The sequence below is a fragment of the Tachyglossus aculeatus genome, chromosome X2 (genome assembly GCF_015852505.1).
Source record: "Tachyglossus aculeatus isolate mTacAcu1 chromosome X2, mTacAcu1.pri, whole genome shotgun sequence".
In the NCBI taxonomy this organism is placed as follows: domain Eukaryota; kingdom Metazoa; phylum Chordata; class Mammalia; order Monotremata; family Tachyglossidae; genus Tachyglossus; species Tachyglossus aculeatus.
In genome coordinates, this window is record NC_052100.1 from 8,513,093 (window position 1) to 8,536,744 (window position 23,652).

The following is a 23,652-nucleotide window of genomic DNA, read 5'->3' on the forward strand; positions in this document are numbered from 1 at the left end:
GGGCCCTCCTTGTCTTGCTAGGACACGAGGAAAATCAAGGGTAGTTAATGTCTCAGAATTGGAAAACCTGCCTCCTCAGCAAAACTTTGAGTGGAACTTTTTTATGCTTATACTTGCTCAAGAAACTACCTGAGAAAAGGGGGATATTAGCGAGATGGGCCTCAGTTTATCCAGAAAAAAAAACAAACGAAACAAATTGAGGACTTGGAAGCATTACTTCCAGGTAAGGGAGGGCAGAAAGTCTAGATCTTTCCTCTTCCCCCGCGGTTTCAACAGAGCTCCTCTCATCTCTTGCAGGTGGCCATAAAGAGGCCTTTTAAAAGGAGCTGATTAGGACCAGAGAGAGGCAAAAATCACTCTAGTAGAGAAACCAACCTTAACCTACTATTTTCTAACCTTGAGAGCATAATCCATTCTGGCTTGATGTACCAGCCAATTCCTACCACTCTTTGATCATTAGATTGCTCCCCAAACTCTTTTCAGACACCTCTTTGTTTGCAAGTAGAATGAATGAAGTCACTTAAAAATGTTTTTTAAAATGACCCCATTGCACAGAGGACTTACAATCTAAGTCAGGAAAAATCGAATAATGTTAAGAACAAAAATAAATTCCAGATTAAGCAGACCACAAAAACAATTGTTACAATAAGTAAACAGTCTTGAGAGAGAATCTTCCAACTCTTCACTGCTTTAGACAAGAGTCCTTCGTTACAACCAAGTCCACCGGACTGTGTAATAACATTTTGGGGATGAATAGCATGTGGAATCAAATTTCACCTTCATTTGCTGGGAATAAGACTATTGACTCATTGCGCTTTCTACCTCATGCTGAAAGAAGCTCCTAAAATTCTACAAAATTCTTTAGGCATAGAGAGCATGTGCTTTTTCTCTCTCCAAAACAGGTTTCAGGAAAATGACATGGAAAGGCAAGCAGACAGTCATTCTGCACAGCACTTGAATCAATGTTAGCTTGGAACAACTGTTTTATCATAAGGATTGTCTCAGTAGGAAATGATGCAAAAAGACTTGGGTAGTTTCTTCCGTGCTGGTAAAGTCACGCATTAAATTAAACCCAGCTGCCTCCTCCTTCCCCAACAAGAACCAACTTCTGAACTGAGTTAAAGTGCACCCCAAATACGTTGATCTAATGACCTTGCTCAAGAAAGGTCAATAACAACCTGGTCTCCTAAAGGCCATCGAATTGCCTAAGGCAGGACTACCTGGAGTGTGGAGGAGGGGACAGAAGGGTTTTCTGGGGTGTGTGCATAAGGAGGAGGAAACTCTACAAGATCTCTTGTATTGCTCTTAGTCCCTCTGCAGTGGGAGCATTTGCAGCTGCCTGCCCATATAAGGGAAGTGGCATGGCCTAGTAGCAAGAGCATAGCCTGGAAGACAGAGGTCTGGGTTCTAATTCCGCCTCCATCACTTGCGTGCTGTGTGACCTAGGGCAAGTCATTTCACTTCTCTGTGCCTCAGTTACCTCATCTGTAAAATGGGGATCAAGACTGGGAGCCTAACGAAATTAACTTGTATCTACCCCAGCGTTTAGTACAGTGCCTGGCACATAGTCAACACTTAACAAATACCATTAAAAAAATATGGCTGTGGGCCTTCTGGACACCGTCATATGTATATATGAAATAATAATTAAAAATGACCTTTTCCAGACATCAGTGTTTACTGAGCATTCACTGGCCATAGAACAGTGCAATTGACATTTTACCTTTTTGTTTTAATTGGGAAAAATTTATTGAATAGTGTGAGATACGTTGCCTTCCAGACATCATGGTGGATAAATGACCACAAGGCTGGAAGCATCGTATTGATGAAGGACACCCGAAACTAGACAGAACAGGGTACCACATCCCAAACATTTTTATTCAAGTGGAAGAGCTGACATGCATGTTAACTCAATTATACTAATAAAGGGGTATTGACTGGCACAAAAGACAGATCAATGACATCTGAGTGGAGAGAAGACCAATTGAACCTGTCCCTTGGAGCGAGTGACTAAATCCATCCATTGTACTGTCAAAATCTCTTTGGACAACCTATTTATGAGGCTACAGGAATGGAAATGGATTGTTCTGTTTTGCCACTGGGTGTGGGGGTGGGGTGTGTGTGTATGTATAACTGTGTTCATTAAGTGCTCATTCCAGTGAAAGTTTTGAGATGAGGTAACCTGGGGAGGAGAAAATTTAGTCAGGGAAAGCCTCATGGAGGAGGTGGAAATTAAAGAATGCTTTGAGGATGGAGAGAGCAGTGGATTGGCGGATTTGAAGGGGAAGGGAATTCTAGACAGGACGAATGATGTGAGCCAGGGAATGGAGTTAGGAAAGTTGAGAACAGGATACAATAAGAAGATGACTTTGGGATGAATGGAAAGTTTGAGCAGGGCTGTGGTAGGAGAAAGTGAGAGAGAGAGAGAGGAAAGGGAGACAGCTGATAGTGTCTCTAATGCAGAGACAAATGGGTCACCATTGGAGATACATGTGTATGATATTTTGGAATGATGAGCCAAATAGGCAAGTGAAGGATAGACTGGAAAGCAGAAAGGCTGGAGGCAGGGAGACCAGTGAGAGCCTGGTACTGTAATCAAGCCAGGTTCATGGCCATTTGGAGGAAGAGAGGGAATTAGAGAATGTTTCTAAATGAGGAGGCGAGGTCCGTGGTGTCAGAGGTGCCTGAGGGGTCAGGGAAGATTAGGAAGGAGAGGACATTGGTGACCCTAGAGAACATAGTCTCAGTGGAGTGAAGCCAGATTGTAGAGGGTCAAGAGGGTGACTTGGTGGAGAAGAAATAGAGGCAGCAGGTGGAAGCAGGAATGGGAGCCAAATTTCTATGGGGTGATGGTTAGGAGGAGCAGTGAGAAAGAGAGAGGTTTTTTAGTATGGGTGAGACTTGAGCATGTTTGAAAGCAGAGAGAGAAAAGAGTGATCAAAGAATGAGTGATTGGTGATGGCCTCTAGGGTGGGAAGAAGGGTACAAGAGTCTTTAGAAAGCAAGAGGGGATGGGGTTTGAACAGTGCTGAAAGGGAGAGAAAAAATTCTCACCAGTGTATGGTGCCCTCCATACACTGTCCCAGAGGCAAGTGGAATTTCAGGGAAAGGAAGAGGAAGTGGCAAAGACCCTCAAGGTGAGTGAGCAGGCTTTAGGGTCCAGGGTGCAGCCCAGGCCCATTAGGTGGAATTGATTGGGCAACACTGGGCCGTGGTCGCTGGCTACCAAAGAAACAGCAAGGGCTGTGGTGGGGCCACCCTATTTCCCCTGCAGTCCCCGCTGGATCAGAACTCCAGTTTTATACCTTTTTCTTATCCTAGAGCTGAGTTCAGGCTAGTTCTGGCTAATTTACAATACTGAATTAGAGGCGCCGATTCCCTTTCAGTAGTACCCAGTTTGCTGGGAGGCTGTTTTACCTTTTTGAATACTAGGCTAAAGGAGAAATTCACATGTATAATATTCGATGGGTTTCTTTCCCAGGAAGTCAGAATAAATACAAACATTCCCCAAATGGCTTTCCAGCTTTGGGTACTGTGGTCCTCTTCATGCTGAGTCTGCATTTCTGATGAGTATCTTGAATTTCCTATCCCAAGCTTTCTTCTCAAGGATTAAGTAATGTATTCAGGGGAAATGAGGAACTTTTCTTTGAGCTGCTGGCATAGCCCTGATTCTCACTCACTGGGCGGCATTCTCTCTAGAGGATTCACCCAGCTAAATGGCGAGCCAGTAGCCCTATGGCTTACCTACAGCAGAGCTTCACCTGACCCTGCTTTTAGGGAAACTTTGGGTCCTGCCAGTGAAAGCACCTAAGTTTTTCTCTTCTTCTCTTTGAGAGGATTATTTTCAGGTTAAAAATATAAACAATTGGCATTTCCTACTTCCTCTTGGGATTCAACCTTTTAATTGAATAAAAAACTGGCAAGAAAATAAGAAAATGCCAGGAAATGTGAGATGCACATTATTTCTGCGTCACTCACAGCCCTCAACAGGGTCTCTACTGACCACATTCACTCCCAGGCACTGCACCTCTCCTTCCATGGCCCTGCATGTTCCCATGTTAGTTGTTCTACTTCTGCCTAGATGGGGTCTGAACAGCCTCCCTTCTGTTGGAGTCCATGTGGTCTGTATTCTCTGGACCAGGTAAACTAGTAAAGAGCTGATCCACCCTCCATGCCACAGCCCTTATGTACCTATCCCTAATTTATTTGAATGTCCATCTCCCTCTCTGGAAGGTAAGCTCCTTGCGTGTCTACCAACTCTGTTGTACTATCCCAAGCATTTAGTACAGTACCCTGCACAAAGTGCCCAATAAATACCATTGGTTGATTGATTGTATGAACATTGAAGGCCACAGAGGTCAATCTTAAAGGATACTAGCCTCTGGAGAAGACCCGGGGCCAGGTCTTTCAGAGCATGTAGCCCCAGAGATTTTCAGTCAAATTTGAACTGAAAACTGAATTGAAAATCTTTCTTCCACTGTGATGTGGAAGATTTTGCTATCTGCGTGAATGTTGGTGGGTTGCATCTGATATCACACGTCCAGCTATAAGTAAAATCATTCAACCTGCAGGTCTTGAGCCAAAAATAAATAAACCAATATCAATATTCTTTTTTTTCTGACAGAACTTTATTTTCCATCATTCCTAATATATTTATAAGGGGAGTGCCTACACCACTGGTTTTATGGTTATCTCATCATGTAAAACTAAAATGAGGTGTTAGTAAGTATAAACTTGGTGGCTACAGTTCAGTTGCACAAAGGCATTTTGTCTCACACATCCATAAGACTTTCAGTTCAGGACAGTTGGTCTTCTAAGAAGCCACTGAGCAGACTCAACACACACTCTGAGCCTACGTTAAACTATGTATGGGTCGTGAAGAAAGAAACCAGTCTTTTGTGAGATAAACATTACAATCTATTGGCATGAACATAACCCCATTTGTGTGGATGTAGCCAAACAAGGAAGAAGAGAGGAAAAAGGAAGGGAATCCGACAACACCCCATGTCAGTCTAGGCTTTCTAACCTTCAGAACTGACAGAGATGCACAATATCCACATTGTGGAATATTTGTGTTAGCGACCTTGGGGGAAAGACAGTTCAAGCAGAAACTGTCGCTTCAAAGCGTGCCATAGCTCTTAGGAAATTTCTGAGACAGCCATTTAAGAAGAAATTCCTTAAAAGACCACTATTCTTTTTATTTGAGTACTCAGAGTGAACAATGAGTAATTTCTAGCCTGGGGAGGTGTCTCAAGGTTGCTTTGTCCAAACTCAAGAAAGCAGGTTTGTTTTCTGCCTGGCTGCTCTGCCCCAAAGAGATAGTTGATGAGAAAGTGAAAGATGGTCACTAATGAGAGACCCTCAGTGCACCTCTGTTTACTCTTCAGTATAAAACATATGGCTTCAGTCCCATTATTGCCCAGAAGATTTGTATTTGTAAAAAGGATTTGTAAAAATCTGTAAATTTGTAAAATTCCCCCAACACCACCAAAAACAAAGAAAACAGAACTCTTGTTCCTATGCTACCAGCTTTTTTTAATCCTCCACAAATGTTGAGATTATCCTACATCAATTCTCCAATACATTATTGGCAGAAATAGCTTTTTTTGGCAAAATCTTCCAACTTCATTTAGCAGGAAGAAATGTGGGATGATTGATTCTATTGCTCTAAACCCTTTTAACTAAATCCCATATCAGAGAAAGAAGAATTTGGAGAGCTTGCTGAGGACAAGTAGTGAAGAGGACTAAGGGGTTACAAGATCATTTGTATGAGGAAAGGCTAAGGATACTGGGGCAGGAAAGTTTAGGGGGTGATTTATTAGTGAGACAATATAAGATTATTATGAAGCAGCATGCCTTGGTGGAAAGAGCACAGGCCTGAGAGTCAGAAGACCTGGGTTCTAGTCACAGCCCCACCACTGGTCTGCAGCATGACCTTGGGCAAGTCATTTAACTTCCCTGGGCCTGAGTTACCTCATCTGTAAACTGTGAGCCCCATGTGAGATAGGGGTCTTGTCCAACCCAATTATCTTGTATCTACCCCAGTATGTACTATAGTGCCTGGCACACAGTAAGCACCTAACAACTACCAAAAAAAAAAAGGAAGTCCATGAGCAATTGTCTTTCATCTACATGACAGTAGTACAAGAGGAAATGCATGTAAGATACCATGAAAGGGATTGAGGAAAGACTACAGTAGAAAGCATTTCATCATCACGGGTAATTGAGTTCCTATAGTGTACAGAGCACTATACTAGGCTTTTGGGAGCTTACAATAAAAGCAGGTGACACAATTTCTGCCTTCAAGAAACTTACAATCTAATAGAAGACACATAGTGAGAATGAGAGAAAACATAACTATAACTGGTAATAAGAAAAGGCAGCAAAAGGTGAATAAACAAGTGGAATACAGCAACTGATATAAACATAAGTGCTTAGGGTGGCCATTGGCATTATCTGAACAGGGAGGTGGGGGGATAGTTGGGAAGGGCCTCATAGGAGAGGTGCTTTTGTAGGAGAGTTTTGAAGTCGAGAAGGGACATGATTTAGCAGATTTTGGGTGGGAGGTGATCTATGGATGGGGAAGGATGTGCACAATGAGTCAAAGATGGGAGAGTTGAGAGTGAGGTATTTCTGGCTGCTGAGAGTGGTGAAATGTAGAAACGAGATGTATTGTTTAAAGACTGAAAAGGCAAATGGTAAAATTTTTGTTTCTGAAGATTTTTGGAAGCAGAATTGGCTTTCCTCTTTCTGGTTTGGTTTAGATATATTTTAGGGCAAGGTGATAAATATCTTAAGGTCCTTTCTTACCATAAAGAGCCCTGATTTTTTATGGAATTTAAAAAGTTAATTATTTTTACTTTCCCCGAAGTTGTGTGATTCTAAAGAAATAAGAAATCTGGGTAACTTGTTTGCTCTAACTGACCTCACAAGTATTGGAATTGCCAAATACGTTTGTTAATATTTGTGTTGGGTAAAAGGAAGATTTGTATTCAAATTTATTCTTTTAAGGAACTGAAGGTAGGGTCAGGGGGAGTCCTACTCTTGCCAGCAGTAATTTTGGTTATTTTTATTTTGTGGTTTTCTTTGATGATTGTATTACCATAGCTTGTCTCATTTATGAGCTCTGCTTTGCCTTTGCTTAATTGTTTCCAGTAGAGGGTGGCAAACCTTGAACTGATTGAAATATTTGCTAAATGTAAAGGACTCTGCATTCAAGTAACAATGAAAAAGCTGGTCAAAATGAAAATTCATTCATTTTGTTTCCTGAACAATTTTAAGGTATAAAACAAGATAGAATGTGGTAAAGAAATATGAACATTGGCAGTGTTCTGTTTGGAAAGACTAGTTGAAGTTAGATTTAATTTTTGGAAAGTAATGGGTGTATCTTGCCTAGTGAGATTTGTAATTCTTAGTACCTAATATATATTTTATCAAGTGTAATGATAGATAATAAGTAAATATATGCCAGTTAAAAATAATGATGCCGTTTCATTAAGAGTGGAATGAAAGTCTCTATGAGATGGTTATGTGAAACAGTTGGGAATTTTGTACTTTCTTGCCAATTGATTTTAACCATTCCAAGGTCTTTAGAGGGATTTCATTGCATTTTAGAAATCAAGCCTCTAATGGGTCCTGATGAACCAAGAAACCAAAGAGTGATGCATTTTTAAAAGATAAACTACTGTGCTTGTCTCTGCCTTAAGGAAGTGATTAATTATCTCCTTAATGTTCTTTTTTCCCTATTCCCAACCCAAGCCTGTGACAGTGATCACTGGGGACCTCACTGCAGCAGCCGCTGCCAATGCAAACATGAAGCCCTGTGCAATCCCATCACTGGAGCCTGTCACTGCTCCTCTGGTTTCAAGGGCTGGCGCTGTGAGGAGCTCTGTGACCAGGGTACCTATGGGAACGATTGCCATCAAAAGTGCCAGTGCCAAAATGGAGCCACTTGTGATCACAGGACTGGAGAATGCCGGTGTCCACCTGGCTATACCGGAGCTTTGTAAGTGCTGGCTTGGGCTAGAGAAATGCCACATATTGCTAGTACACTGACACAAAAGTCTTTTCGTTTGCCCCAAGAGCCTGCATTTCTCCTCTCTCTCTCGCTCTCTCGCTCTCTCTCTCTCGCTCTCTCGCGCTCTCTCTCTCTCTCTCTCTCCCCCTCCCTCCCTCTCTCCCTCTCTCTCTCCCTCTCCCCCTCCCTCCTCACTGCCCCTTTATCTTTCTGCCTTCTCTCCTATCTCCTTCATCATCAGTTCTTAGAACTGTGGTGTGAGAATCAGGGTCATGGATGATCCCAGTAGCCCCTTCTCAGAAGCACATTCCCACCTGGACCATATTGGGGGAGTTGGGGAAAGGGAGGTGAGAGTTTTCTCTCAAAATACAGGAAGCTCTCCTGTGTTCTCTAAGAGGGGAGGGGGTGTAGGGGCATGTTCCTGAAGAATCTTATGTTATGGGAAAATCAGGTTGTAGTAACTCATTGGGAATTAATGAATTGATGATAGATTGTTTGAAGGTACCACACACCTGACAGTTTTCAGTTCAAATTCCGTAATGTTAATAGGTCCACCATTAGCAGAACACTTTACAGCTTTGTCACTCTTGGCTCTTTTATAGTCTTAAATACTGTAAAGTTGCAGAAACTAAGAAACACATAATACTGTATGCTACAGTTACTACAAGGCTGAGGCAGAGGCTGGAAAACACAACCATTTTCTTTTCACTCCAATCTACTTGTACTAACTTGTGTGGATCATGTTATGCCAATACAGACTTATGTTGTGGAAAGAATGTTCCTTAATTCTTCCAGGTTCTTTCCAAATTGTGTAATGAAGACACATGGTGTAGCAAAAGTGGGAGGGTATCTGGAGGTCTCAGGAAGCCTGGGTTCTAATCCCAGCTCTAACTGTTGCCTGCTGTGTGGCATTGGACAAATCACCTCACTTCTCTGTGCCTCAGTTTCCTCATCTGTAAAATGGGCAATAAATGTCTGTTCTCCCTCCCCCTTATACTGTGAGCCTCATGTAGTACAAGGACTGTGTCTGGCCTGATTATTTTGTAGCAAGTGTTTGGCACATGGTAAGGACATAACAAATACCATAATTGCTATTATTAGAACTGTGGGTAATTAAAATAGGGAAGCAGGTATTGCTGCCAGTGCATAGCTTGGTGTCCTCTTTTGGTTCACCTAGTAGATCTGAGGGTCATATTTTAGATTAACACCTTTCTGCCTGTTCTTGTGTTCTGTTTGCATTCTGAGGCGTCTGAACCTGTGTGACAGTGTCCAAGGACATTCTCCTGAAAGTTCTGAGTGTCTCAGGATGCAGTGGGAGTGTGTTGGAATGGAATGATGTGATGTTTTGAAACTTCGATTTTAAAGAAAACATTTTAATACCGTACAAAAATTCAGTTATCACAGAGATTGGGTACATGGATACCTTTTAACAGTTTGGTGAATCCACAAAACACTTGAAGCTTTCGGAAACAAATGTTTTCTGCTAAAGCTCTTCACCTCTGTGGTTTTCCCATTTGCTTAAACTTATTGTATTTCCATTCTTATATACCTCCTTGCTATAGCAACAAGAGAAAAGCTAAGTGGAATTAGCCAAAATAAAAAGTGAGGGCACGAGAGAAAAATAGTTTGTATGTGAAAATTACATTCACATACCAAATAAATAAATCTGGAAAAAGGTGGTATGTTAGGGACAAACCTTTCCAGGAAACATGATTCATCTTTGCCTATAGAGTGAGAAAATAACAGACAGACATAATCTAGAATGAGCTGCCTCTGAGAAATGGCTGGGTCCTTTCAAATTCATTAATTGTTCAGTTGTGTCTGTGAGTTTCCAACAACTTCACCACTGAAGCGATTGGTAGAAAGTTTGGAGTGGTGGTTCAGCAAAGATCCGTGAGGAATCAGGTAAAGGAATTGGGGTTATTTCTTTCAGGGAAGGGATGCCAGAAGAACATTTTAGTGCCCCTGTTTTGTAGTATTTGTTAAGCGCTCACTATGTGCCAGGCACTGTACTAAGTGCTGGGATGGATACAATCAAATTGGGTTGGACACAGTCCCTGTCCCACATGGGGCTCACAGTCTCAATCCTCATTTTACAGATGAGGTAAGTGAGACACAGAGAAGTTAAGTGGCTTACCCAAGGTCACACAGCAGACAAACTGTGGAGCCAGAATTAGAACTCAGGTTCTTCTGACTCCCAGACCTGTGCTCTATCCACGAGGCCACCCTGTTTGTCTTTATGTATATAAAGATGATGATCATCTGTTCTCAATCTCTTCTGAGGCCCAAATGAGAAGAAGCAGGCTTACACTGCCACATGAGTTATTTCTGTTAGATATGAAGAAGAATTTCCTAAAGCCATCCAGGCAGAGCCCAGTAGCAACATGGCTTAGTAGAAAGGGCTGGGACTGAGTCAGGAGACCTGGGTTGTAGTCCAGGCTCTACCGCTTGCCAGCTTTGAACCTTGAGCAAGACACTTAACTTCCCTGCGCCACATTTTCCTCATCTATAACATGAAGATTAAATACCTCTTCTCCCTCTGCTTTGAACTGTGAGCCCCATGTGAAAAAGGAATCTGTAGTGTATCTGCCACAGGGCATGGCATGTAGTAAATGCTTAACAAATACGCCTATTAGTACTATTATTGTTGTGAGAAAGGGAGGAGAGAATCACTGGTATTTAATAAGTGCTTACTCTGTACCGAGCACTGCACTAAGCGCTTGAGAGAGTAAACTACAGCAGAGTTGGTAGACATGTTCCCTGCCTACAAGGAGCTTACAATCTACAGGGGGAGACAGGCATTAAAATAAATTACAGAAATGGACATAAGTGCTGTGGGGCTGAGGGCGGGGTGGCTATCATTTGATTAAAAGGTATCAATCAAAGTGAGTAGGTGATCCGGAAGGGGAGAAGCAGGAAAGCAGGTAGCAAGGGAGAAGGAGATCAGAAAAGATGACGGAGAGACAGACAGACAGGCTCACTGGGAACCAATCTTGGACCGCTCAAGAAAGAGGTGTAGGAACGATTCCCACCTCCACAGGAGCTCATCAATTTGTAATGCACCCACAGCTGAGTAGTCATAGGGTTAGATTAAATAATGATAATTATTATGGTATTTGTTAAGCACTTACTATGTGCCAAGCACTGTTCTAAGCACTGAGGTAGATACATGATAATCAAGTAATCAGTCTTAATCCCCATTTTACAGATGAGGCAACTGAGGCACAGAGAAGTTAAGTGGCTTTCCCAAGGTCACTCAGCAGACAAGGGGCAGAGCTGGGATTAGAACCCAGGTCCTTCTGACTCCCAGGCCCATACTAGAGGAGACCCTCCCACAAGGTTAGGCAAAACCAAGCAAAGTGGCAATTGGGCACCTAGACTGCTTGTGTCATCCAGGAGGACCACATGGTTTCTTGTCTGCTGGTTTCATTGGAGTGGAACTCACAAGGCAGGTAGAAGAAGCTCACTGGAAGGAACCAGTTGAAGTCGGGTGTAGTGGTATCAGTGGCATGGGGGTAAGGGAAGTCCTGGAGGTCAAATTTATGTTGCTAGAATGAAGCCCACACACAGCTATGGATAGCATTCCCTGCAATGTCCCCAGTTCCCCAACAGGACCCCACAGGCAGGAGGATAGCCAGAGGCTCAATGTGTAACTAAGACAGTCGTGCAGTGAGGAGGGATTTAGATACATAGGAACTGGGGAATGTTTTTGGACAACTGCAGTTGTACAGAGGGGCCAGGTTTTATCTGAGTCAAATGGGCAGCAGGCCAACGGCACTAAAACCAAAAAAGGTGATAGAGGAGTTTTAAAACTAAAAACTAGGGGAAAGCTAACAAGTGGGAGAGCTTGAAGTCCAAGGGTTGGGAGTGGGAGCAAAGGGGGGCGGAGGGGAGAAGGTCTGGAAGGACTCAGATTGGGTATTTGAGGAAAATGACCAGGGCAAATTAGACGGCTACTATAGATACTGGTGGAAAAGGAAAGCCAAATGATGCAAATTATTCTACAAGGATGCCAGCAGCCTAGAAAATGAAATGGGTGAATTAGAATGCTTGGCAACTAGTGAGGACCCTGGCATAATTGGCATCTTGGAGACTTGATGGAGACAAAAAAAATCAATAGGATGCAATGCTGCCAGGTGTTAAACTCTAGAGAATAAACCAGGATGGGCACATGGGAGGGAGGGAGGGAGGCATAGTAATAACATAAAACTCTTACCAGACACGAAATGCTGAGGAAAAATTGCAAAGTTAAACCACAATGTTCTAACAACCACCTGGTCAGGATAAGGACATGAGCAGGAAATATGATATGAGATTGGGGAAGCTGCAAAATTAGGACAGATGGTAATAGTAGGAGCCTTCGATTACCCTTACACTCACTGGCTGAATAACTCATCATGAAGAGAATGAAGGTTAGGCTTAGAGATAGGATAAATGACTGTTTCTGAAACACCTAGTCATAGAGCCAAAATTAAAAAAGAATATCCTAGGTTTAATTCTTCCTACTCCAACTTGAGTTGAGTTTCATCAAGTTTGCTCTAGTTTGTAAATTCCTTGTGGGCTGGGCTCATCCATACCTACTCTTTTGAACTACTGTGCTGTTCCAAGTAAAGGCTCACTAAATCCCATTGATTGAATTTTCCAGCACCCTAAGATTGTATCATCCCTTCAGCCAACTGTAGCACTTAGAAATTTATTTACACTCTCCTCAGCACTCGTGTATGTGTGGACTCATTTATTTTGACCACCCTATTGTAAATGTTCTTACATTTGTCTCCACCATTAGAGTGTAAACTCTTTGTGTGGGAGAGGGATCACTTTTTTATTCTGTACTTCCCAAACACCAGTTCAGTGCATTGCACCAAGTGTACAACTCAGTAAATGTTGCCGCTAATCCTAGGAAACAGACCCTCAGGCAAAAGGTAGATAGGTGTGAGAGGGCTGCTCCGCAGTGGTGATTGCAACTTGGTTAAATATAATATTTTTGTCAGGAAGAGAAAGTCAAAAAGTTCCAACACAAGGATCTTAAATTTTAGAATATGTAACTATGATAGACAATGAATCTTATTCCAGAAAAAGTTAAAAGGAGTAGCTATAAAATAGTGTTATACTAGAAATCCGGAGGCTATTTAACAACACTATGTTGGAGGCCCAAATGAAATGTGTACCTCTGGGGGAAAAAATGCAAAAACAGATGGCCAAAGAGAAAACCTTTCATGGCTAACTGGTAGAGTAATAGAGGTTATGAGCCCTTGCATAAAGGACAAGTTATCCTTTAAAAAATGGTGAGAATAGCCAAACCAAGAGAATATGGAAGTCCATAAATAATGGTGAGTCAGATACAAACAGATAGGTGGCCCAAAAAGAAACTCAAAGAGCAACTTACAAGCAAAGCCAAAGCTTATATATCAAGGTTCTTCAAATATATCAAGATCCAAAAGAAAGCTAGGGGGATCAGTGAGGCCACTTGATGATCATGGTATAAAAGATGCAATCTAGGATGAAAAGGCGATGACAGAAGCTCATTGACTTCCTTAGTTTGGTTACTGAGAAAGATTAGAACATAAATGTCAGCCTGGGTCAGATGAATGTACATTCTGCCCAATATTCTATTTCCAAACAGTGGTAACAAAGTATACTTGGAGGAGTTTCCCCCAGCTTAATTGTGTTTCTGTATTAAGTAGGCCAAAGAAACTGAATCAAATTGCAAGAAACACCCCCATGATTTTAAACCAAATTGGAAAAACCAGACGTTAAGAAATCCCCAGAACTGGATGGCTTCCACCCAAGAGTTCTGAAAGAACTCTGCATTGAAATTGCCAAACTAGCAAGAGCCAGAAAAGGCTATCTTTGCAAATGGCCTCGGTACTGGAGGATTGTTGGATCAACAGTGAAACCCCCATCTGCATAAAGGATTCCAAAAGGTGATCCTCAGAATTATAGATTGGTAAATTCGACCCACTGGGGGAAAGACAGCATGGTTTCAGACAGAGGAAATGGTGTCTCACAAATCCAGGTGACAAATATATTTAGGTTTTCCAAAGACCTTTGACAAGTTACTACCCCTAAGATTATTTTTAAAATTGAGTCATCACAGTATTAGAGGAAATGTTCTGTCATGGATAGAATAGGCAATAGTGATAAACAGCCACTTTTGGAGTTGCGTAGAGATTGGTGCTGGAATCAAATTTGTTTAACATCCTCATAAATGACCCGGAAGAAAGTGTACCGCATGAAATCTCCAGGTTTACAGATGATGCTAAATTCTTCAGGAAGTGCTGTTCAGGTGGAGGAAAAATGCAGGAAGAGCTCATAAAACTGAGTGATTAGGCAGAAAAGTGGCAGATAAGCTTCAGTATGAGCAAGGGTAAAGTAATGCACCTAGGAAAAAAGAATCCCAATTGCATGTACATGATGATGTCTACCAACCCTGTCATAATCTCCCAGGCACTTAGTACAGTGTGCTCCACACAGTAAGCACTCAGGAAATACTATTAATGATGATGATGAGCCATCCATCACCAGATAGTGTGATGAAGAAGCCATGTGATGATTAGGTGGAGAAGGACCAGAAAGGGCAGCTAAGATGATGGGGGGGGCGGGGGAGGAGAGGGCGGGGGGCGGCTGAGAAGCTTCGATATGAGTATCAACTGAAAAGATCTGTACTCTTCAGTCTGGGTAGATTCAGCTTGAGAGGAGATTGGAGGGGAAAGGGTGAACTCTGAATTGTAATTGTTCACCACAGCCAGTAACAGGGTTTAGGAGCACCCATTTAAATTTGAAGGTGGCATATTCAAATCAAACGTAAGCAACTACACCTCCCTACAGTGGTGGTAAACGTATGGAATTCTTTAAGATAAAGAGTACGGACCCATGTGCCTAAGGGCTTGTAAGAGCATCAAAATGCTTAGGGGTTGCAGACCCAAGTACATAGGTGATAAAGAAGGGAGAGGGAATAGGGTGGGGAAGTGAGAGATTAGTCAGGGAAGGCTTCTTGGAAGAGATATCCTGTATCTTCCACTTGCCTACACCATGACTTTGGGCAAGTCATTTAACTTCTCTGTGCCTCAGTTTCCTCATCTGTAAAATGGGGATTCATTAGCTGTTCTCCCTCCTATTTAGACTGGGAGCCCCTTGCGGGATGGGGACTGTGTCCAACCTGATTAACCCCAGTGCTTAGAGCAATGCTTGACATATAGTAAGCATTTAACAAATACCGTAATAATAATCTGACTTTAGTAGGGCTTTGAAAATGGAGTGATAGTCTGTCAGACATAATAATAATAATAATAATAGCATTTATTAAGCGCTTACTATGTGCAAAGCACTGTTCTAAGCGCTGGGGAGGGTATAAGGTGATCAGGTTGTCCCACGGGGGGCTCACAGTCTTAATCCCCATTTTACAGATGAGGGAACTGAGGCCCAGAGAAGTTAAGTGACTTGCCCAAAGTCACACAGCTGATAGTTGGTGGAGCCGGGACTTGAACCCATGACCTCTGACTCCAAAGCCCAGGCTCTTTCCACTGAGCCACGCTGCTTCTCAGGCAAGCGGAGGGTGCTCCAGGCAGGAGGGAGGATGTGAACAAGGGGTTGATGGCGAGAGATGAGATTGAAGTACACTAAGTAGGTTGGTGCTACAGGAGTGAAGTATGTGGGCTGAATGGTAATGAGAGAGGAGTGAGGATAGATAGGAGGAAGAAACCTGACTGAGTGCCATTTGGCATGGTTATCGAGTAGAAGTAGATGTTATTAGTCATAGTGACATTTTTTAAGTGCTTACAATGTGTGAAGCATTGTATTAAGCTGTGGGCAAAATACAGGGACATTAATTCAGGCATGGTCCCTAGCCCAGAGGGGAGTAAATTCCAATTCTGGTGGTTCTTAAAAATAAATTATCATCTGTCTGGGATGGTTTAGGTGTGGTCCACCTGAATGCGAAAGGGTGGGCTCAGCTCCTTCCCGCCCTGTGATCTTAGAGTCAATGATTACTCCTTGTTGTTCATAAGTAATGCCAAAATTATCAAAGACGACTTTATCATCACAGGCCTCTGAAGGTAATTACTTTTCCACTCCCAGCATGTCTTAGGTATGCAGTCTGTAGGTCAGGGAGGAAAATTAAAAGAGGAAGAGTTGGAGACTGTATAAGTAACCATTTCCTTTGTTGCTAATTAATCCTTCAGCTGTGAGGATCTCTGTCCCCCTGGAAAGCACGGGTCTCAGTGTGAAGAGCGATGTCCCTGCCAAAATGGAGGCGTGTGTCATCATGTAACTGGGGAGTGTTCCTGCCCTACTGGCTGGGTGGTAAGTTTGCCCTGAAGCGCAACAAGTCAGGGGTCCTCAGCCTTAGAGGAATCTTTTCTTAGAGCCCTGGGTCCTCATGCCAGGATCCCCAAGCCAAATGGGATGTGGAAAACTTGGAGAGGGTTCACTGGAGGGTCCCAGAGATGGCTAAAGGGTTAGACAAGAAGACCCAAGGAACTGGAATTATTGAACACATAAGAGAAGGCTGGGAGCAAGTGAATAACAGATTTGAAGTCCATGAAGGGCTCTTCCACCAGGGATGGTTTCCAGATTTTCTTCTTTTCCTCTAGGAGAAGTACCTGAGGAAATGGGTTTAAAATTGCAACAGGGAAGATTGAAGAGGGCTGTTAGGCATTGGAATAAATTACTGAAAGAGGTCACGGAAGTCTGTTGCTTTGGAGCTCTTGAAACCCAGGCGGGACTCAGCCTCACTTCAATACTTGAACCACAGGGAGAAGCTCTGTGGTTTGGAGGTTATTTCATATATTGATTGCCCTCTGAAAGGTGAGAGGACGGACTAGACAAATAAGGTCCCTTCCCACCCTAAGAGTCTGTGGCCCAGACTGTCCCTGCCAGGTGATTCCAAGAAACTTCAGGAGGTGGTTTCATTATTATACCAACTGCTCTCTGACTGTAGCCAGAAGGAAGAGGAAATGTATTTTCTGGGCCATCACAAGGGATCAAGAGCAAATGTTTAGAAAACCATCTGGTCATCAGTAGCCTCAAATTCCATCTGCCCACACCCTGCTTTTTCCAAAAGAGGGAAATAAAAACAGACTCCCTTGGTTGATCTGTTAGCATACGGCTTGGGTGAGGGGGGTGTGGGGGGGTGTTATTTGATATACCCAGTTGCCTTATGAATAGCAGCAGCAGTATTTGTGTGTGTGTGTGTGTGTGTGTGTGTGTGTGTGTCAAAACACATAGTTGAGAACAATTTCAATATTTTAATGATGAAATGACATCTTTTGCTAATCCCTTCAGAAATGGTGAATGGGATAGCATCATATACTGAAAAACCTCTAGAAGAGGAGAGATATTTGTATGGCTGCCTTGTTTTCTCTCTGGCTAATAAGCCCACCTATTCATCTTGACTTAGCTCACTGGTTTAAGAAATTCCTGCAAGTTTTAATGAAATTTCTCCTGGCTTTTCTACAGAAGCTTGTCTTGTGAGCCCTGAAGTACATTCTTGATTTAGGTTCAAAAATCCTTAATTGATGTCTTATGTTTTCAGTAAATCGAAGGCATATTCATCATTTGTTTTCTTTTAATATAGCAAAGCATAAGGAAAAAATATTTGGACACAGCTCTCTCGACAGCTAGTGGCGTTTCACAGAGCTCATTGTGTTTAAGGCAGGTGTAAGGTTTTGGTGAAGAAAGAAGGAGAAAAACGTGATGATCAGACAGCCTTAAATATCAAAACGTTTACTGGGAACATTGGAGAAACCTCCGCGGATTCTCAAATGAACCCCTTTGGTCAAATGATGCCCATAGGCTGAACAGGAAATTCTAGCATTTTCAAGATGAAGCCGAATCCGCCTACTGATTGCCTTAGGATCCCATTAATCTCATTTCTTTGCAGTCACCTCCTTCTCCTCCGCCTCCTCCTCTCCTCCCCACCCCCAGCTGCCAGCTCATCTAATTGTCAGATTCTGTTTCAATGCAGGGCACAGTCTGTGGTCAGCCTTGCCCCGAAGGGCGCTTTGGAAAGAATTGCTCCCAGGAGTGCCAGTGCCATAACGGAGGTGCATGTGACTCGGCGACGGGTCAGTGTCGCTGCAGCCCAGGCTACGCTGGGGAGCGGTAAGAGATGAGCACTTCTATCCTCCCCTCTCTGGGCTTGGAGAGGCAAGACAGCCCTGGGTTTTGTTAAATGTCCATGATGTTCCCGGCCAGTGGCATCGTCTCCATCCTCAAAAGGCGTCTATTGGGCACGGTGTTACTAGACACCATCCCTGTCTCAGACAGACAGGATTGACCTGGGCAAGCACCTTTTCCAAGGTGAAGCTGCTGAAGGTATATTGTGCAAATGTGACAGGAAAGACTGATGGGGAAACCTGCAACCCATTCCAGGCTGGGTGCACGTGAAGTTCTTTGTTGCACCGATGTATTTGCCATTTTCAGGGCCTGTCACTGCTTTAGGGATTGTCTCTTGATCTTCTAATCTTCCTGAAGTTTCTGTTCAAGAACAACTCCTCTCCTGACTTCTACTGACTAGCCCGTTCTATCTGCAGTGGTCTCCTGACAGTTTACTACTCTAAAACACTGTTTGAGGTGGCGCTTTGCCATGTCTTTAAAATGCTTGTTCACTATAGGGCTGCTATTTTGGGATTCCTGGGATTATTCATTGGTCTCATGTGTCCCTCCCAGCAAATCCTTGAGCATTGCCTCAATGTTGGTGAGCTGACTGCTTTCCAGTCCTGTTGTCCTACAGGTTGATTTTCAGTATATTGAGAAGATCATGCTGGAGAAACTATCCAAGAAGCTGGATATGCCTTCTGTGGCAGATCCAGGTCTCACTGTCATGAAGAAGTTTGGACACTGCCACAGCTCTGTAAACCTTCTACTTAGTATGAAGCTTGATGCCCTGTTGTCACCAAACCTTGTCTGCCAATTTCCCATAAGTCTTGCTGACTTTCTTGATTCTGTTGGTTACTTCTTTGTCTATCCATGCATCATTGGAGAGTTGCCTGCCTGGGAAGTAAAATTCAGTGACAGCCTAAGTTTGGTGTTGCCGACGAAAATCTCTGTGTATAGAGCTTTCTGGTTGAAGTCTGAGGGGGAAAAAACCCAAGATTGTTAGCCTGTCCATGCATTTGTGCCAACCCTTCAAAGTGATTCATAATCATTTGCATATCTTCTTGTGAGTGGGCCTCAAGACTACAGTCATCAATGTAAAGCAGTTACTTTGCTACTGTCTCAAAGCCTTTTCCATGATGCAGGAAGCCAGTTGAACTGTAAGAGTTTTCTAGTGTCTCAGAAATATTCTGAAACCGGCTCTTTGTCCCTTGTTCCATCCTCAATCATGGTGGCTTAGAATACATTGAACAGGATTGAACCTCCCATCTGGAACTGTTTTGCTCCTGTGAAAATGGGAGTGGCTCCATATGCACACCTTAGACTCTGACTTGACTGACCATTCAGTCACGGAGCAGCCTAAGGATTTTAGTGAATGTCTAAGGCCAATCAGATTTGCTTTTTAGTGGTCAGTTAGCATCCCTGAGGAAATGTGCAAGTCCAGAGGGGACTTAATCCTCAAAAGTCTGCCCGAGCTCTTCCTCAACAGATGGAGCATTTAGAAAATGTCTCAGGATCTGAAAAAGTTCACTGTAAAATCACCATCTTCAAGAAGAAAGGTGAGAGAGCTGGATGTGGTGACCACTTGGGTACATTATTGCTTTCCATTGCCAGTAAGAGCATGGACAAGCGACTGAAGAACATAGTCAACTGTGCTCAACCTGAATTGCCATGTGGCATTAGACCAAAATACAGCACTTCTGACAGTTATGCTCTCTGTAGCACAATAGATGGAAGTGCAGGGAATGGCACCAAGATATCTATGCTGTTTCTATTGATCTGGCACAAAGAATTCCATGCCAACAACCAAAGGAGATGCGGACTTTGAACAAATAACGTTAATACTTTGCTTTATTATAAGGACAAATCATGATGACTGGCCAAGAAGTGGGTTCCTAAACCACAAAAACCAGAATAGTATTTCTTGTGAACTCACAGGCCCAGGGAACTGTGCTGGATTCTTTACAAAATTGAAACTGAACAAGATATGCTTACTGCTCACTACAGATGATTTAAAGTTTGAAAGACTGGAGGGGTGTGTGTGTGTGTGTGTGTGTGTGTGTGTGTGTGTAGATTGTTTTATCCAGGACATCTTCAGAGGCCCACCCTGAAAAACTCTACTGTTTTCATCGCCCTATATGTCTTACCTTTGCAGTGCTGAATAAATAAGGTCACCATTTTCAGTAAATGTTTTGTCCTCCAGCATATTGAGAGTTAACTAAGAACCCAGACTGCCTGACAGGAACTCTGGGGAAACTATGTAAAACCCCCCACAAAACCTATTTGCCTCAAGAAGGTCACAAGAAGTGGCTATCACAGTGAATCCTGGCTGGTTTTACAGTCAGGCATTAGATCTTTTGCTGATCAGATTAGGAGATAATCTCATAGACAAGCTAATCTGGTACTGCCATCTTGACCTCTCCAGTTTCCTACCTATAGTGTGTGTGTGTGTGTGTGTGTGTGTGTGTGTGTGTGTGTACATGTACTCACAGGGGGTTATAGGAGTGGGATGAAGAGGAGCTGAGTGGAATCAGGGCCTGGATGAAAGGAATATAAAGTGGGGGGCGGGGGGGGTATGTTGAGGGGAGACTTGAAGTAAATCCTTGAGACTGCAGTACAATTTCTAAAAAATGTTTGGAGGACCCTGTTATAGAACTGCATATAAAGTGAAACAACATGGAAAAACCTAGGGCCAGTTGGCATAGTTGTTGGCAAAACTGTATTTGTTTAAAGTTTCTGCTCTGTATTTAGGTTAAAGGGAGGTGTCAGGGCATTGCTTCCCATTAATCTTTGATTGGTAGGGCAGGCAGAGAGAGAGAGAGAAAGATGGCAGCTGAGGGAAAGAAAGGGGGTAGAGTTAGAAGTTGGCTCCTTCCTGAGCTAGGCTGTTGATCCTGAAACTACTGTCATGTTCTGAATAAGCCAGGACACTATTACAGTTATTGATGGCTCCATCTCCAATGGGACACCAGGCTAAATCCAACCGCATCCCACAATGACATCTGCCTTATTTTTAAAAAAGGAAAGAAAAGTGGGTGTGAGTAGCAATGGAGGAGAAGGGGCAGTTGAAAATTGGTTCTTACAAGCCTATTCTCTCCCACACAGGCTGTGCCCTGAATTCAGGAGTAATTTAATCTTTGAGGTTAGCCTAGCAGGCCTCTGTTCACAGGAACAGGTGTCACCACATACAGGGCCTCAGGATGAGGGAAATATTCTCTCAGCCCAAGGAAAAACAGACAAAAACAAAACAGGAAAGTAATGGACAGGCCAGAGGATGCATGAAATACCAGCATAAAATGCTTTCCTCTTGAAACAAATGTTGGAAGGAGCTTGTAGTAAATGCCCAGGCCACGCAAAATAAAAGCAGAGAATTGTTTTCAAATCTCCAATAATGAATTTGAAGAAACTGATAGGGTAGGAAAACAGGAGCTAACTAGCTAAGGCTGTCTAAGCCATAATTAGGTCCCCTTAATGAAGAAAGAAAACCCAGGGAAAGCTCTGTTCTAGTCACATTTAATTGTTTAAATTAAAGGAAACACATTGGAACTTGCCTGCACCTTGGAGGAAGCCCTAACTCTGCCACTACTCATGGAAACAATGTAAATAAGATTATCCAGGGTAGCTGCTGGGGAAGCTGGAGGAAGAAGGCAGGATGGTGAAAGTTGGGGAAAGATGATGGGTGGTGTAAAGAAAAGTGGGAAGTCAGTGAGCTTGGGCTAATAGGGAAGTGGATTTTAAGGAAAATACTCATTCCTGATTCTATGTATAGGAGTAGAATAACCAATCATTCAGTAGTATTTGAGTGCTTACTGTGTGCAAAGCACTATACTAAGTACTTGGGAGGGTGCCACCAAGAGACTAATCCTTGTTATTATTACTAACATTTATCAATCACTTAAGCTGTGCAAAACATCATACTAGCCACAGAAGTGATAGCATGAAAATCACTCAAGATGCAATCCTTGTCCCCAGTGGGATTCCCATCCTTAGAGGGAGGCCAGACACATGGGACAATAATAATTTAATCCAAACTTCAAAGACAACAAAGTGCAATTTAACCATCTCAAATGCCGATTGGACAATCTATCAATGAAATAATTCTCAAAGGTGGCTAATGACTCCAGACTTCTCTGTGAGAAGTGGCCATAACCATCCTTGGGTTTGGTTTGAAGCCATCCTCTTCAAGCTTCTATGGATAGCCCCTCAGTTTGTCTTTATGAGATTTTATCAATCAACAGTGTTTATTGAACCACCAAGGTGTGCAGAACACTGTGTGAAGTACTTGGGAGAGTTACAACAGAGTTAGAAGGCAAAAAACTTACAATCTAGCAGAAGAGACAGACACAAAATAATTAGATTGGAGGAAAAAAGAGACTGAAAAGATGGACATGTGGATGAGTAGATGTTTAAATATTATAGGGTGTGCATGCCTGTATGTACAAAAGTTCTCTGAGGAGTTGTGAGTACATAAATGCAGAGGAGAAGAAAAATTAATCGGGCATGGCCTCCTGGAGGATATGGGAGTTTGGAAGGGCTGTGAAGATGGAGAGAGAGCTGTGGTCCAGATGGTGATTAGAGGGGGAGGAAATTCCAAGCTGGAGGAAGTAGTTTAGAAGTGGAAGAGCCGAGAATGAGATCTGGTGAACAAATATTCTGTGTTTACCCTGCCATACCCTTCATAATTTTTTGTAAACTTCAATCCTGTCCCCTTCCAGCCTTCACCTTTCCATCTTCAACAGCGGCATCTACTGTGTGCGTGCAACATAAGATACTAGGTTCCTGTTGGAGAAGCAAGAGATGTGGAAAATGCAGCCCTGCCCTCAAGCAATTTGAAGTCTGAGGAAATCAAGCAGACATAAATGGCCAAATATGCAACAGGGCAAAAGAGAGATGAAGAGAGATGAAGACAGAGAGTGAGAGACCAGGAAGATGGGGGATTAATCAGGGAATGCCTCCTTGGAGAGGTGGATTTTTAAAAAGGCTTTGAAAATAGGGAAGGGACAGAGTTTGACAGAGTCCAGTGGGAAAGTCATGGGTGTGAGCTGGGAGAAGAGAGCTGGCAGAGAAGAGGGAGCTAGTTGGTAGAGAGCCTTGAAGCCAATGGCCAGGAATTTTGCTTATGTAAGAAACAATGGGGAACCATTGGAGACTTTTGAGGAGGGGAGTTGTGTGTTCCAAACCATGTTTAAGAAAAATGAAACATTGGCGAGGGGAGAAGCTGGAATGTCCTAATATTGGTGGTCTCTCCTCAAGCAGAAGCTTCTCCATCCCCCTGATCATCTTGCTTGCCCTTGTCTCTCCCTTCTCTAGTTCTGTTTTGTCCTACCTAAGATGCAGTGAGCAGAACTACACACAATATTCCAGGTGTGGGTTCACCAAGGCTTTGTGTAATGACAAAACTATGTCTTTGGTTTAGGTTTTTGGGCCCTTTCTGATGATGCCCCACCTTTTCTTGGCTTTTCTGGAGTCCGGTCGACTTTGGACTGATGATTTAAAAAAATCAGTCAACAGAGGCTCTAAGATCTCCTTCTTGAATCATG

At 42.9% G+C, this 23,652-nt stretch overlaps 1 protein-coding gene across 3 annotated transcripts in view; it reads left to right on the plus strand.

Annotated features, from left to right (window-relative positions):
• MEGF10 (multiple EGF like domains 10) overlaps positions 1 to 23,652 on the plus strand; it is a 109,810-nt gene that overhangs the window by 44,782 nt on the left and 41,376 nt on the right. For all 3 annotated transcript variants that reach the window (XM_038770597.1, XM_038770598.1, XM_038770599.1), the window contains 3 exons: positions 7,759 to 8,005; positions 16,198 to 16,318; positions 17,982 to 18,118. In XM_038770597.1, coding sequence (XP_038626525.1) covers positions 7,759 to 8,005; positions 16,198 to 16,318; positions 17,982 to 18,118 — 505 coding nt within the window. The remainder of the gene's footprint in view (positions 1 to 7,758; positions 8,006 to 16,197; positions 16,319 to 17,981; positions 18,119 to 23,652) is intronic.